This window comes from Salvelinus alpinus, chromosome 32, assembly GCF_045679555.1.
Source record: "Salvelinus alpinus chromosome 32, SLU_Salpinus.1, whole genome shotgun sequence".
NCBI lineage: Eukaryota > Metazoa > Chordata > Actinopteri > Salmoniformes > Salmonidae > Salvelinus > Salvelinus alpinus.
In genome coordinates, this window is record NC_092117.1 from 1,824,974 (window position 1) to 1,842,018 (window position 17,045).

Genomic DNA, 17,045 nt, shown 5'->3' on the forward strand with positions numbered 1-17,045 from the left:
GTCACTGGGCAGCTCTCGGCTGTGATTCCCTTTATAGTCTGCAAAAGTTTGTAGGCCCTGCCACATAAGACTAGCATCGGAGCCGGTGTAGTACGATTCAATCTTAGTCCTGTATTTGCGCTTTGCCTGTTTGATGGTTCGTCGCAGGGCATAGCAGGATTTCTTATAAGCTTCTGGGTTAGAGTCCCACACCTTGAAAGTGGGGGCTCTACCCTTTAGCTCAGTGCGAATGTTGCCTGTAATCCATGGCTTCTGGTTGGGGTATGTACGTACAGTCACTGTGGGGATGACGTCCTTGATGCACTTATTGATAAAGCCAGTAAATGATGTGGTGTACTCCTCAATGACATCGGAAGAATTCCGGAAAGTTTGTGATCGCAAAACAGTCCTTTGGTTTAGCATCTGCTTAATTTGACCACTTTTTTATAGACCGAGTCCTGGTGCTTCCTGCTTTAATTTTTGCTTGTAAGCAGGAATTAGGAGGATAGAGTTGTGGTCAGATTTGGCAAATGGAGGGCGAGGGAGAGCTTTGTATGCGTCTCTGTGTGTGGAGTACAGGGAGAATTGTCGTCCCTCTGGTTGCGCATTAAATATCCTGATAGAAATTAGGTAAAACTGATTTAAGTTTCCCTGCATTAAAGTCCCCGGCCACTAGGAGTGCCGCCTCTGGGTGAGCGGTGTCCTGTTTGCTTATTTCCTTATACAGTTGACTGAGTGCGGTCTTAGTGCGAGCATCTGTCTGTGGTGATAAATATACAGCCACGAAAAATATGGACGAAAACTCTTGGCAAATAGTGTGGTCTACAGCTTATCATGAGATACTCTACTTCAGGCGAACAAAATCTAGAGACTTCCTTGGATTTTGTGCACCAGATGTTGTTTACAAATATGCACAGTGTGCTGTTCTATCTAGCCAGTGCAGCGTATATCCCACAAGCTGAATATCCATGTCGTCATTTAGCCACGATACGGTGAAACATAAGAGGTTAAAGTTTTGATGTCCCGTTGGTAGGATATTCGTGATCTAATAAATTGTCCAATGATTGTACGTTGGCAAGTAATACTGACGGTAAAGGCAGATTGCCCACTTGCCGTCGGCAGGTCCTTAAGAGGCACCCCGCTCTGTGTCCTCTGTACCTGCCTCTCTTTCTCTTGCCAATGACAGGGATTTTGGCCTTGTCGGGTTTCTGAAGTACATCCTGCTTCTTGAAGAAAAAATCTTTGTCTAATCCGAGGTTGATGATCATTGTCCTGATATCACACCCTGATCTGTTTCACCTGTCTTGGTGCTATCTTTCTGATTGTCTCCACCCCACTCCAGGTGTCGCACATCTTTACCATTATCCCAGTGTATTTATACCTGTGCTTTCTGTGGTCTGTTGCCAGTTCGTTTTGATTGTCAAGCCTACCAGTGTTTCTCCCCTTGCTCATGTCTGTTTCTAGTTCCTGATTTTGACCATTCTGCTTGCCATTCTGTACCTAGTCACATCCCACTGGGTTATTGATCTCTGCCTTCCCTGACCCTGAGACTGCCTGCAGTTCTGTTTTTGTACTCTGATCTGGAGTTGACCTGTCGTTTTGCCTGCCCAATGTGCTAGTAATAAACTTTGTTATTTCGACACTGTCTGCATCTGGGGCTTCCCTAAAACGTGATACCATGAGGTCGAAGGAATTCTCTGTAGAGCTCCGAGACAGGCTTGTGTCGAAAAGGAAGGGTACCAAAACATTTCTGCCTTATTGAAGGTCCCCAAGAACACAGTGGCCTCCATCATTGTTAAATGGAAGCAGTTTGGAACCACCAAGACTCTTCCTAGTTCCTCTTTGGAGATGGGAGAACCTTCCAGAAGGATAACCATCTCTGCAGCACTCCACCTATCAGGCCTTTATGGTAGAGAGGCCAGACGGAAGCCACTCCTCAGTAAAAGGCACATGACCGCCCACTTGGAGTTTGCCTGAAGGCATCTAAAGACTCTCATGAGAAACAAGATTCTCTGGTCTGATGAAACCAAGATTAAATTCTTTGGCCTGAATGCCAAGTGACTAGTCAGGATCGAGGAAAAGATGAACGGAGAAAAGTACAGAGAGATCCTTGATCAAAACCTGCTCCAGAGAGCTCAGGACCTCTGAATGTCCTTGAGTGGCCCAGCTAGAGCCTGGACTTGAACCCGATCGAACAGTCTCTGGAGAGACCTGGAAATAGCTGTGCAGCGATGGTCCCCATCGAGCTTGAGAGGATCTGCAGAGAAGAATTGGAGAATCTCCCCAAATACAGGTGTGCCAAGCTTGTAGCGTCATACCCAAGAAGACTCAAGGCTGTAATCTCTGCCAAAGGTGCTTCAACAAACTACTGAGTAAATGGTCTGAATACTTATGTAAATGTGATATTTCTGTTTTTTTTTGTGTTTTTTTGCAAACAATTCTTTAAACCTGTTTTTGTTTTGTCATTAAGGGGTGTTGTTTGTAGATTGTTGATTGAAAGAAAAAAAACTATTGAATACATTTTAGAATAAGGCTGTAACGTAACAGAATGTGGAAAAAGTCAAGGGTTCTGAATACTTTCCGAATGCACTGTAGAATCACTGGTTGTAAAGATGGGGAGAGGTGTGTCCGAAATAAAGATACGCTCTGCTTTTTTGAAACCGCACTCCAAAAAGCAAGTTCTGCAGGCTCTACTTTATTGTCCAGTCATGTGGTTGAGTTTTGCAAGGAAAGACCTACTGTAGTTAAGCTGCAGCTGGCCCAGAACAGAGTGGCACGTCTTGCTCTTCATTGTAATCAGAGGGCTGATATCAATTCTATGCATGCCAGTCTCTCTTGGCTAAGAGCTGAGGAGAGACTGGCTGCATCACTTCTTATTTTTCATAAGAAACATTAATGTGCTGAAAATCCAAAATTGTTTGCATAGTCAATTTACAGACAGCTCTGACACACACACTTACCCCACCAGGCATGCCACCAGGGGTCTTTTCACAGTCCCCAAATCCAGAACAAATTCAAGAAAGTGTACAGTATTCTATAGAGCCATTATTGCATGAAACTCCGTTCCATCTCATATTGCTCAAATAAACAGCAAACCTGCTTTCAAAAAACATAAAGCAAAACCTCACGGCACAACACCTCTCCCCTATTTGACCTAGATAGTTTGTGTGTATGTATTGATATGTAGGCTACGTGTGCCTTTAAAAATGTATGTCATTCTGTCCTTGAGCTGTTCTTGTCTATTAATGTTCTGTATTATGTCATGTTTCATGTTTTGTGTGGACCCCAGGAAGAGTAGCTGCTGCTTTTGCAACAGCTATTGGGGATCCTAACTAAATACCAAAATACCAAATACCCCCTGTATATACCCTCGCTATTGTTATTTTATTGTGTTACATTTCTTTTTTTTAACTTTCGTAAATGTAGTAAATATTTTCTTAACTTATTTTTCTTAAAACGACATTGTTGGTTAAGGGCTTGTAAGTAAGCATTTCACGGTAAGGTTGTATTCGGTTGTATTCTGCACAAATGACAAATAAAATGTGATTTGAATCCAGAGAGTGTAAGCCCTTTATAAACTCATTGGGGTTGATCTAAAGAGGTTGTGGCATTCACATAATAACTTTCCCCTGCAGCATCAGCAGTGGGTGTGATTGGACGTGTCTCCTGCCTGTCACAGCATTGCTGTCACAACCAATTTACACTGCATCGTATTTCACAACACACTCAAACACAAACATACATGCATGCACACACAAACATGCATGCATGTGCACACACACACACACACACACGAACACATAAACACCAATCAAACAGACAAATTGTGCACGATCGATCATCAGGTGTAGATGAAGAAAGCTTGACTAGAGAGACAAGAAGTGATAAGGGGGAGAATAGTAGAAAGGTAAAACAAAGAAAACATTTACACAAAGGGTCAAAAATAGGGGTTCAGAGAAGAGAGAGCAAGAATAAAAGAAGGGTAGAGGAGAGGGAGGGGAAAAGAGAGAATAAGGAGCGGAGTGTGATGGGCGGAAGGAGATGAGAGTGAACGAGCGGGGGGATAACATGGAAAGTAAGTAGTGGGAACTCACCTTCGCAGAACGTGTGGAGGACGAAGAAGAATAGGAGGAGCTTGGCAACAGTCATCCTGCCACCGAAACCCACACTCCACAACATCGCCAGCTCCTGCTCCGCACTGCAACATACACACATAAAGGAAATACTCAGCATGTCTGTGTGTGTGTTTTTAAAGACAATGTCAGCCTCAGAGAGAAAACAAAGTAAGGTTTTACGAGAAGGAGCAAGTGTTAAGAACACTTAGAAGCAGGGCAGTTTTTCAAAACATTTAAAGGGAAATTTCACACTGGCGGAATCAGGGCTTGTTTTCATTATGTCTGAATCGTTTCTAGGACAGTGAGATGTGGCAGGCCAGGAAGGCAGGCCAGGGCTTCGCTCGCTGAATGATACACGCTGTGACGACTTCCAGTCTATTGTTGGGGTGGGGGGAATCTATGTTACACTGATTGCATTATATGTTTTTGTGGGTGTAGATATGGTTGTCCTTGTTCGATAGAGCCATTTGAAGTCTTTCAGCAATATTCTCTGCTAAATATACAAGCAGAAACATTTCTTCCAGTCTCTGAAAGACTACAACTTGGGTTGGGCGGTGCTTCATGCTATGGCCCCCGTCCCTCCCCAAGGCGGGCTTTTTTTGAAAAGGAGGCGGACACTAACAACAATCCTTTGGGGAAAACTGTCCAGATGCAATGGCTTCAAGTGATTCCTCTCATGAACACAAATTCGACAATGGAACATCTATAACTGCAATATAGCGAAGAGGATTTTGAAACGAAAGCGTTGGATTTAGCTAACTTTAGAAGCTCAGCTACAGCCAATGTCAGAACCAAGAGGTCACATGACAAATACGGTGCATAGCTAAGTAATTTATTCTGCAAGGCACCTAGCTAACTTTAGTTCATCTACTGAAACCCATAGTGTGTATTTCTGGCTAACATACTACTTGTTAGTGTAAAGGAGTGCGTAACTGGCTGCAGGGAAGTCAGGCGCAGGAGAGCAGAAATGGGTAGCAAACGGAGCCCTTTATTGAGGTGAACAAAACACGGTACGAAGAAAACTAAACCCACACGGGTTACAATAACCCGGTGCAAACCAGCCTGGAGTACACATACATTTACATATAACAATTCCACACAGACATGGGGGGAAACAGAGGGTTATATGCAAGATGAGTAATGAGAGAATGCAAACCAGGTGTGCGGGAAAACAAGACAAAACAAATGGAAAATGAAAGGTGGATCGGCGAAGGCTAGAAGACCGGTGACGTCGACCGCCGAACGCCGCCCGAACAAGGAGAGGGACCGACCTCGGCGGAAGTAGTGCCAGTTAGAGTGAGGGGAAATCAGATTATTTTTCTGTTTGCTAATTTACCTAACTAGGTAGCTAGTTAAACAACTACCAGTAGCCATATCTATGACTAAAACTATAAGAGATCTTTAGTATCTCGATTGTAAAACCTCTTGTCTTTTTAGTCGTAAATATGGCTAGCTGCTAAACAGCAAGCTACAATGTTACAACCAGCCACCTAAAGCTAGGTTTATCAGCAAACGTTAGCACATGACTGGAGTTGGCTAGCTAGTTAGCCTGGCGCGTGCTAACTTGTAATGTGCCATGCCTTATATTTGTAACATTTGAGCAAAGGTGTAACGCCAGCAACTGTAAATAATTTTACTAGCTAGCTATGTAATATAATTGACGACGGTTGACATTGGTTATGATCATGAATGTGGATGCATTTCAATCTCACAAAATTATAGGCATAACGCAAGATAGGATTCCAAATAGATGTAAATAACAATTATTGCATATCCAGAAAGCTAGCTAGGAAAGTTTACTAGCAAACAGTAATGAGGAACAATCATAAAACAATTTACTTTGTAAATCTCTAAAACTGAAGCTGGTATTACTATAAACATATTTGCGTAAGTATGCCTGATAGACATGGCTGTAATTAGATACTGCCGTGTGGTGCCTGGGTTTATTCTTGGAGTGGGTTCTAGATTAAAGAAACGTAATTATTTTGCCTGCGTGTGTCATGGTATCCCGTGAACTGTATCCCCCTGCTGGAATTCAAGCAGATGACTCATGAGGAGCTGAATGGCACTCCTTCCACAGCTTTACAAGTATCACCTGAACATACTGTATGTTTCTTGAGAATTGCAATTTCATTATGACCACCTCTCCCGTCATCTGCTGATCACCAGTTCTCTTAGCTACAGATTTTTACACCAGATAATGTGATTTAACCAAAGATTTTGGAATCCATTACTGGAAGTTACTGGATAGGTACTGTTTGGTGTAGCACAGAGATTTTTTGCGATGTCGTCTTCGACCTTGATTCGGGGAAAACATGAGTCCTATAAAATATCTGTGTCCAGTTGCAGGGGGTCAGTTTGAATTTAGAAAATGCTCCATTATTAAAATAAATATATTTTTCTCCATGAAGTAATCCAACAATATGTGCACCACCATTGTGTCTATTTCAAGTCTTCTCACTCATTGACCGAGACAGGTCTCTGTCATCATGACATGCAGCACTTTGGGGTGGATACCCACCTGACTCGATCAATAACAGAAGACTCGAAATATACCCGAGTTCCTTGGGTATATCACATCATCTGGTATAACAATCTGTAGCTGCCATTCTCTGCACTTGTGTGTCTCTACACCTGAGACACACTGAACTGTACTACACTGTTCTTACAATTTTCTTTGGATATGTTAACATTCTTGTTGAATACCCAGTTCTCTTAAGTAAGCATTAAATAGTGTACAAATAAACAAACATTATTTGGATATAATAACATTATTTTGATATCTGAATGTCGAGCATCTGTTTGATGCAACAGAGCCCTGTACAGCTTATAAAAAAATATTTGGTGAATCCATCAGGGCAGACAAATTTCAAAGATTGATACAAAATATCCATATTTATTTTATGTTGGTTCTACATCAGGGCTCTCCAACCCTGTTCCTGGAGATCTACCGTCCTGTAGGTTTTCACTCCAACCCTAATCTAGCACAGCTGATTCTTATAATTAGCTGGTTGATAAACTGAACCAGGTTAGTTACAACTGGGGTTGGAGTGAAAACCTACAGGAGGGTAGCTCTCCAGGAACAGGGTTGGAGACCTCAGGTCTATACGGTCTTATGTTGAGCCACACTGGCTGCGTTGACACAGGCAGACCAATTTTGATATTTTTTCCACTAATTGGTCTTAATCACATCAGATTTTTCAGAACTAAACACAGCCATTGTCCTTTATCTGGCTTCGGTACACTAGCAATGGTGTTTGGCATGGCGGGTTGGGGAAGCTGAGACTCATGTGCTTATGGCGATTGGCGTGATGACAAACAGTGAAAAACATATCTTGCCTAAAGAAGTTCTGAGATCATTGTGTGTTGGTCGTTCGAAGTAAACAATGCTGCCTTTGTTCAAGTTTGTGGGCACGCCCTCTCTACCTAGGGGGCAGTATGAGCATTCGCTATGAAGGCTGGACTTTGTGGTTCACTATGAGCAGACTAAAACACAGGGAGTCGAAACTTCCCGATACTACCGGCGAAATGAACATGTGCTAGTTCTAGCTTGCGGTTTGGATAATTGTGATGTTTACGAATAAAATGTAATGTTGTTAATAGTAAGGACTATATCCCGTGGCAAAGCCAGGGTGAAATTCCCCTTTAATCCAGATGGTCATGTGTTATCTCAATCCTTTTCCCCCCATAAAATCAAATCAAATCAAATCAAATTTTATTAGTCACATACACATGGTTAGCAGATGTTAATGCGAGTGTAGCGAAATGCTTGTGCTTCTAGTTCCGACAATGCAGTAATAACCAACAGTAATCTAACCTAACAATTCCACACACTACTACTAAAATGTTGGCCCCCCTCAGTTTTAGAAAGACACAAAAGGACATTGGGTGAATCTCAATTAGATTTCCTCGATTCCTCACATCCTCTCCTCCGTCCTCTTGTCGCCTCCTTCTTACAAAGGTCAAGAGTAGACGAAACATGGAAAGAAATATGCTTGTATGGAAATTACATTAACAGAGATGGAATCCCAAAATACATGTGTAAAGTGGTAGAAATAAAATGTAGCTAGTTGTGCCATACATTTTATAGATAAAATGATTAAGTAGCGTATCATTTTTAAATGTGTGCATGCTTTTCTCCGCACTCAAGGACAGGCGTAAACTCCTACATTCACCTTATAACAAATTGACTCTCTCCTACAAATGGACCACTTCTATTTTTCCGGGTCACAGAGAGGAAGGCGGAGAAGTCGAGGAGAGGACGGACTTGTGTCCAATTGAGAAAAGGCAAATATTTCTACCAAATGTCATGGGATCATATAACAATCTTTGCTGAAGCATATGATGTGATATGTTAGAGATTTGCTTCCATTCTATCTTAAATCTATATCCAAAAATGAGGAGGTACCACATCCGAAAGGGGGAGTAGAATTTGCACACAAACATTTGCTAAACTCATGAGGTATTTCCATTCAATGTTTTTCTTTGCTGTTTAGTCCTTGGGAGCTCCTCGCCTGTCTGTGTCGAAGTTCGGTACTTGTCGGAGTTCTGTGCAGGCACGGACACATTGCCTTCTTTTTCTGTGAAGGTTTATGGCAGACTAGAATTTAAAAGGTGTACTGACCCCCACCTACAGTATGGGGTAGTGAATGAGAAAGGTGTGTGGGGGGGGGGGAAACAACATCACACAAAATAAAAAAAAATAGACAAATCAAAACCAATCCCTCTCCTTCAGTCACAGTCAAATCAAAATCAACTCCCTACAGAGATTCAGGGGGCTGTGAGGGCGATACAGTAATCGACAGGATTCCTTGCAAGACCTCTGCTGTGAAATCACGGTCCCAAAAAGCATTCAGGCGAACTCACAATGATGCTAATTTTCTCCAATTTCTTTCTCCATTTGTACTGTGCAGTTTATGACCATTGCAAAAATGTATACAAAGTCCACCTTTTTCACATGCAATATGTCAGGATCACTCGGTTGGCGAGAAACATTCACTGGTGACTACTAACGGAGAGTGGGGTTAGTTCAGCCAAAGGGGTAAGTTGAGCAACCTATGTTTCTAGGAAACCACACACAAAATGTATAATTTGACCAAATATTTAGGAAGAGGTCATCATTTTTTGAAGTCTGAGAAGGAAGAAACCACATGAAAAAAGTGGTAAGCAAGTAAGGTAAAAAAAAATAACATTTTAACTATGTCAAATTAATTTATTGTGTTAGGGGTTTCATGATGCTTGTACAGTGCCTTGCAAAAGTATTCACCCCCTTGGCATTTTTCCTATTTTGTTGCAATACAACCTGTAATTTAAATGGATTTTTATTTGGATTTCATGTAATGGACTTACACAAAATAGTCCAAATTGGTGAAGTGTAATGAAAAAAATAACAAAAAAACTGAAAATTGGGGCGTGCATATGTATTCAACCCATTTGCTATGAAGCCCCTAAAAAAGTTCTGGTGCAACCAATTACCTTCAGAAGTCACATAAATAGTTAGATTGCACACAGGTGGACTTTATTTAAGTGTCACATGATCTGTCACATGATCTCAGTATATATACACCAGTTCTGAAAGGCCCCAGAGTCTGCAACACCACTAAGCAAAGGGCACCACCAAGCAAGTGGCACCATGAAGACCAAGGAGCTCTCCAAACAGGTCAGGGACAAAGTTGTGGAGAAGTACAGATCAGGGTTGGTTTATAAAAAAATATCTGAAACTTTGAACATCCCACGGAACACCACTAAATCCATTATCAAAAAATTGAAAGAATATGGCACCACAACAAACCTGCCAAGAGAGGGCAGCCCACCAAAACTCACAGACCAGGCAAGGAGGGCATTAATCAGAGAGGCAACAACGAGACCAAAGATAACCCTGAAGGAGCTGCAAAGCTCCACAGCGGAGATTGGAGTATCTGTTCATAGGACCACTTTAAGCCGTACACGCCACAGAGCTGGGCTTTACGGAAGAGTGGCCAGAAAAAAAGCCATTGCTTAAAGAAAAAAATAAGCAAACCCGTTTGGTGTTCGCCAAAAGGCATGTGGGAGACTCCCCAAACATATGGAAGAAGGTACTCTGGTTAGATGAGACTAAATTTGAGGAGCTCAAGGTGCTGGAGCAGTTTTGCCTTGAAGAATGGGCAAAAGTCCCAGTGGCTAGATGTGCCAAGCGTATAGAGACATACCCCAAGAGATTTCCAGCTGTAATTGCTGCAAAAGATGGCTCTACAAAGTATTGGCTTTGGGGGGGTGAACAGATATCCACGCTCAAGTTTTCTGTTTGTTTTGTCTTATTTCTTGTTTGTTTCACAAAAAACATTTAGCATCTTCAAAGTGGTAGGCATATTGGTTAAATCAAATGATACAACCCCCCCAAAAATCTATTTTAGTTCCAGGTTGTAAGGCAACAAAATAGGAAAAATGCCAAGGAGGGTGAATACTTTCACAAGCCACTGTATCTAACGGAAAAGTACATAATGTTAAGATTGTTCTATACATCAGTTGGGGTCTCCATAAATGTCAATATGAGGTCCTAAACCTAACATGACAGTGCATCCTTGCAGCTGTGTAGGCTAATATAGTCAAAATGTTTGCCTTGGGGTACGTTGAGCCTGGCCATGGGATAAGCTGAGCCAATGGTTGAGCCAATGGCAAGTTTAGCTAATTTGAAGTGTTTTCTTCCCAGGCGTAATGCAAAGCATTATTGCTGAGATATGAAGTAACAACAATGTTAAAGTGCAGTGTTTGTTAGTTGATAAGCCAGTGTTAAAATATGCTTAAAATTATTAAAAGACAAAAAGTGATTATAATGAATTGTGTTTAAAAAATAAAGATAGACATGGTTTTATAATGGTAGTGGTTACATTTCATTCAGTACAGAAATGTGTAGGCGGCTTAACTTACCCTGTCCTGCAGCTCAAGTTACCTTATATATATATATACGGTATGTACAGTACATTCGTGAATTATTCAGACCCTTTGACTTTATCAACGTTTTGTTAAATTACAGCCTTATTCTAAAATGTATCAAATACATTTTTTTCCTCATCAATGTACACTCAATACCCCGTAATGACAATGGGAAAACAGGTTTTTAGAAAGTTTTGCAAATGTATTCAAATTTCAAAAACAAAATACCTTATTTACATCGTACTCAGACCCTTTGCTATGAGATTCGAAATTGAGCTCCGGTGCATCCTGTTTCCATTTAGATGTTTCTACAACTTAATTGGAGGCAACCTGTTGTAAATTTCAATTGATTGGACATGATTTGGAAAGGTACACACCAGTGTATCTAAGGTCCTGAAGTTGACAGAGCATGCCAGACCAAAAATCAAGCCATGAGGTCAAAGGAGTTGTCTGTAGAGCTCCGAGACAAGGTTATGTCAAGGCCCAGATCTGGGAAAAGGTACCAAAAAATGTCTGCAGCATTGAAGGTCCCCAAGAACACAGTTGCCTCCATCATTCTTAAATGGAAGAATTTTGGTACCACCAAGACTCTTTCTAGAGCTGGCCGCCCGGCCAAACTGAGAAATCGGGGGAGAAGGGCCTTGGTCAGGGAGGTGACCAAGAACCCGATGGTCACTCTGACAGAGCTCCAGAGTTCCTCTGTGGAGATGGGAGAACCTTCCAGAAGGACAACCATCTCTGCAGCACTCCACAAATCAGGCCTTAATGGATGAGTGGCCAGATGGAAGCCACTCCTCAGTAAAAGGCAAATGACATCCCGCTTGGAGTTTTGTCAAAAAGCACCTGAAGGACTCTCAAACCATGAGAAAGAAGATTCTCTGGTCTGATGAAACCAAGATTGAACTCTTTGGCCTGAATGGCAAGTGTCACGTCTGGAGGAAACCTGGCACCATCCCTACGGTGAAGCAAAGTGGTAGCAGCATCATGCTGTGGGGATGTTTTTCAGCGGTAGGGACTGGGAGACTAGTCAGGATCGAGGGAAAGATGAACGGAGCAAAGTACAGAGGTCCTTGATGACAACCTGCTCCAGAGCGCTCAGGACCTCAGATTGGGGTGAAGGTTCACCTTCCAACAGGACAATGTTCCTAAGCACACAGACAAGACAGTATAGGAGTGGCTTCGATACAAGTCTCTGAATGTCCTTTAGTAGCCCAGCCAGAGCCAGGAATTGAACCCGATCCAACATCTCTGGAGAGACCTGAAAATAGTGCAGCAATGTTTCCCATCCAACCTGACAGAGCATGAGAGGATCTGCAGAAAATAATCGGTGAAATCTCCCCAAATACAGGTGTGCCAGGTGTGTAGCGTCATACTCTAGGCTTTAATCGCTGCCAAAGGTGCTTCAACAAAGTACTGAGTAAAGGGTCTGAATACTTATGTAAATGTGATCTGTTTTTTATTTGTAATAAATGTGACAACTATTCTAAAAAGCTGTTTTTGCATCGTCATTATGTGGTATCGTGTGTAGATTGAGGGGAACAAACAATCTCATCGATTTTAGAATAAGGCTGTAACATAACAAAATGTGGAAAAAGTCACATGGTCTGAATACTTTCCGAATACACAGTATATAAGTAGATAACATTGTTAGAAAGAATACTACATTTCCCTGGACAGAGTGAAAGAAAACATCTCAACATACCCCACTCTCCCCTACCCTTTTTTTCTTCAAAGGCACTTGTTCCTTCAACTCTTGTCACTGCCTCCAGATGAGACAGTGGACACCCCTTATTCCTGACACCTGTCTCCTTCACCTTGTAATTCTCACTGACGCCACATTATCCAATGCATCCATTACTTTTATTGAGACCTCCCAGGTAACTCCATCAGTCCAAAACCCCCACTCCGACTAAAAACGAGCCAGAACTAGGCTCAGTTTTACTAGATTCCACCACAGCGTTAGTTCTCTTGTTTCCTTTCATGGTCGCCACTGTAACCCACTCATTCTCACTGTCATCTTCACCCGATGCGCCATTCGTTTCTTAATGGAATAGACAGGTTTGCCTGCTCCAAGGCATTTATGTTTCATTGAATAGCTTTAGAAATGTGTAATTATTTATTTAATATTGTCGATTTGTAAATGAGAACAACTTCTGCACCTGAACCTGCATGCCTCCTGTGTAGCGGAGGCAAGTAGCACTCGTGATGAAGTAGTCCTGCCTGCGACTAAAAAATCAAAGTTACCCTCGGCCCAAGGAGAATTTCCTGTTGTCCTGATGGTTAAGACGTTGGTTTGGATCCCATCTGTGAAACCTAAAACATTCCTGCCCTCAAAAATGTATGGCCATCTTTGAGGAAATGTGTGGATCCTGGAGTTTTAAGTGAGTGTGTAAGATGATGTAAACTATGTTATTAGGCGGAGGGGAAGCGCGATGCTATGCTGTCTCTGCTTAGCTAGATATATGTGCGAAAACAGCCTGGCAACTAGCAGACGGGGAATTTAACAGGAACTGCTCACTTACACACACTTTATAAATGCCCCATAACAAGGCTATCTAGGTGTTAATGGTAACAGGAAACTCAGTCTGTCTGGAAAAAATGAACAAGGAAGGGAAGTGTAAATGATATTTAGAGAACTCATCTGGCAGCACAGTGTTCACTAAGGCAACTGTAAGGTTGAAATTAATGATGCAAAATAACACTTAATATGAAGAGGGCTTAATTAAGCTCCTTGCTAATTGCAGTTTTTGTTTACTGGTATTTACTGTTAATGTCACAGAGTCGAGTGTCAAGTCTAGTGTTGGTGCCACAAGGGAACATAACTCGACACTTACATTCTATCCACATCTTACCTCGACTGGGGTTTGTTCATTAGTGCACACCGTAGCAGACCATAGCAAAACACAGCAACGGAAATGAGAGTTTCTTAACAGACAAGTTCTGGTAGATCCCTCCCTGTTTTGGCATGTTTGCCTCCGTTTGTTTTTTAGTGGATACACCCATGATATACTGAGAGATGTCACATTGTCTCACTACCTCTGTATTTCACGTCTTATCCTTCAATTCCCATTAGCTAAGATGCCCATTTATAGTAAACGTGGCAAGTTCAAGGAAAAATCAAACGTGTTATTTTGCAGTGACCAGTGGGCAAAAAAGAACTCCTTTCAACTGGTCCTCTTCTCAAATCTATAGCTACAGTGCATTAGGAAAGTATTCAAACACCTTAACTTTTTTACAGCCTCATTCTAAAATGGATTCAATTAAATGTTTTCCACATCAATCTACACACAATAGCCCATAATTACAAAGTGAAAAGGGGTTTTAAAGAAAATGTTGCTAAAATGTTTTTGTTTTTTAAAATGTTGATTATTGTATACAAAACAGAAATACAATTATTTACATAAGTATTCAGACCCTTTGCTATGAGACTCGAAATTGATCTCCGGTGCATCCTGTTTCTATTGATCATCCTTGATGTTTCTACAACTTGATTGGAGTCCACCTGTGGTAAATTCAATTCAATGGACATGATTTGGAAAGGCACACACCTGTCTACTGTATGTAAGGTCCAACAGTTGAAAGCGCATGTCAGAGCAAAAACCAAGCAATGAGGTTGAAGGAATTGTCCGTAGAGCTCAGAGACAGGATTGTGTCGAGACACAGATCTGGGAAAGGTACAAAAAAAAATATTCAGCATTGAAGGTCCCCAATAACACAGTGGCCTCCATCATTCTTAAATGGGAGAAGTTTAGAACCAACAAGACTCTTCCTAGAGCTGGCGGGCTCGGCCAGTAACTGGGCAATCGGGGGAGAAGGACATTGGTCAGGGAGGTAACCATTAACCCGACGGTGACATTGACAGAGCTCCTCTGTGAAGATGGGAGAACGTTCAAGAAGGACAACCATCTCTGCAGCACTCCAACAATCAGGCCTTTATGGTAGAGTGGCCAGACGGAAGCCACTCCTCAGTGAAAGGCACATGACCGCCCGATTGAAGTTTGTCAAAAGGCACCTAAAGAACTCTCAGACCATGAGAAACAAGATACTCTGGTCTAATGAAACCAAGATTGAACTCTTTGACCTGAATGCCAAGCGTCACATCTGGAGGAAACCCGGCACCATCTCTATGGTGAAGCATGGTGGTGGCAGCACCATGCTGTGGGGAGAGTTCCAAAAGGCACATAAAGGAAACTCCAAGCGGGCTGTCTCGTGCCTTTTACTGAGGAGGGGCTTCCTTCTGGCCACTCGACCATAAAGGCCTGATTCCTGGAGTGTTGCACAGATGGTTGTCCTTCTGGAAGGTTCTCCCATCTCCACAGAGGAACAAGGAAGAGTCTTGGTGGCCACTGATTTTTGCTCTGACATGCACTGCCAACTGTGCAACCTTATGTAGACAGGTGTGTGCCTTTCCAAATCATGTACAATCAATTGAATATACCACAGGTTGACTCCAATCAAGTTGTAGGAACATCTCAAGGTTAATCAATTTCGAGTCTCATCGCAAAGGGTCTGAATACTTACGTAAATAAGTTATTTCTGTTTTTTGTTTCGCATAAAATAGCAACATTTCTAAAAACCCATTTTCACTTCGTCATGATGGGGTATTGTTTGTTGATTGATGAGGGGGAAAAAATGTTTAATCCATTTTAGAATAAGGCTGTAACGTAACATGTGGAAAAAGGGAAGGGGTCTTAATACTTTCCGAATGTACTGTACTTTGATACCTAGGAAGTTCATCTTAGAAGTCGCGTTAACGCAGAGTTCTGTGTTTTTCACGCAGGAAGAAAAATATAAAAACGCATAAATATCTTTCTGAGTTTTGTAAACGTACATGTAAAATGCTTCTTATTGTAATTTATTCTTATTGAATTCACAAACGGGCATTCAATCAGCAGACAGCGCTCTTACTTTTGTGTAGCTACAGTACTTTTCTTGGTGTAGCCACCCTACTTTTCTCCCGGAACATGCAAGATTAACTTCATTCAGTGCGTTTCTCTGGGCTATAGTAGTAAAGCCCAAATTAAATATTTGATCAAATATATTTTTTTTGGGGGGGTGATACCTAAAGGGGTCCTAAAATTCAAAATCAAATAACTAAATGATCCATAGTATGAACATCTTAACAATTACATATGTCAGCTCAGCTTAGCATCGTTTTTGCAAGAAATGCCTTGCTTTTTCATTGTAAGCTCATTTTCTTGTGTGGCTGCCAGCCAAATAATGTTGCACTTCTGTGGTCATCTGATAGAAATGAAACTACTTTCTGCCGAATGTGTTGCACTAAAGTATTTTCTGTGAAGGAAACTATAGTTGCTCATCCCTGATAACTATTGAAGCCAAAAAAATAAACTTTACTTCAAATATAAAACGCGATCCTGCCTAACCTGCTCCCGCTTTCTCCCATTGAACTATTTACAAACAAACATGTGACTGGCTCAACTGTTCTTGGGATCTATGGTAAACTTCGTAATGTGACGGGTGAAATGAAGAACGCAATCTCCTTTATCTCCTAACATATTGCACAAGTTGACTGCAGGTACAGTTCTCTCTCTAAAGGTAAAGAAACAGCCCAAAATCCTGTGTAAAATAAACATGCAGTTCCCAGCCATTCAGTCTCTGGTGTGCTGTTTGAGATATGGCGGGCGGCGGAATCAATTCAGCCAAAGAAAAAGATAAAAATGTACAGGTGAGGCAGAAGGAGAGGGGAAAGGTTGAGAAGAGAATAGCAGCGGTGTATCTGTTTCCTGTAGCCCTCTCTATACCTGTTTCCCTCCCTCTTCCTTTTTCCATCCTTTCCCTGCTGAGCCCTGGAGGCCCTGATCTCCCCCTATACCTCCATTCCCGGTTGGGCCCTGGAGAACCTAGAGACCTGTAGCAGGAGAGATTATGTCCACTCAGTGGCTGCACAGAGAGCCTCAGTATCATACCAAAAATGTGTGTGTGTGTTTGTGATTCATGTTTTCTATAATCTACTCCTTCAGCAGTAGTTATCAGCTCAACATAAAACCCCTGAGGCAGTATTAGCTAGTATTAGCTGCA

At 41.8% G+C, this 17,045-nt stretch overlaps 1 protein-coding gene across 2 annotated transcripts in view; it reads right to left on the bottom strand.

Moving 5' to 3' along the window:
• cdh23 (cadherin-related 23) overlaps positions 1–17,045 on the bottom strand; it is a 727,760-nt gene that overhangs the window by 684,430 nt on the left and 26,285 nt on the right. For both annotated transcript variants that reach the window (XM_071379722.1, XM_071379721.1), the window contains exon 2: positions 4,074–4,177. In XM_071379722.1, coding sequence (XP_071235823.1) covers positions 4,074–4,158 — 85 coding nt within the window. In that variant the 5' untranslated portion in view covers positions 4,159–4,177. The remainder of the gene's footprint in view (positions 1–4,073; positions 4,178–17,045) is intronic.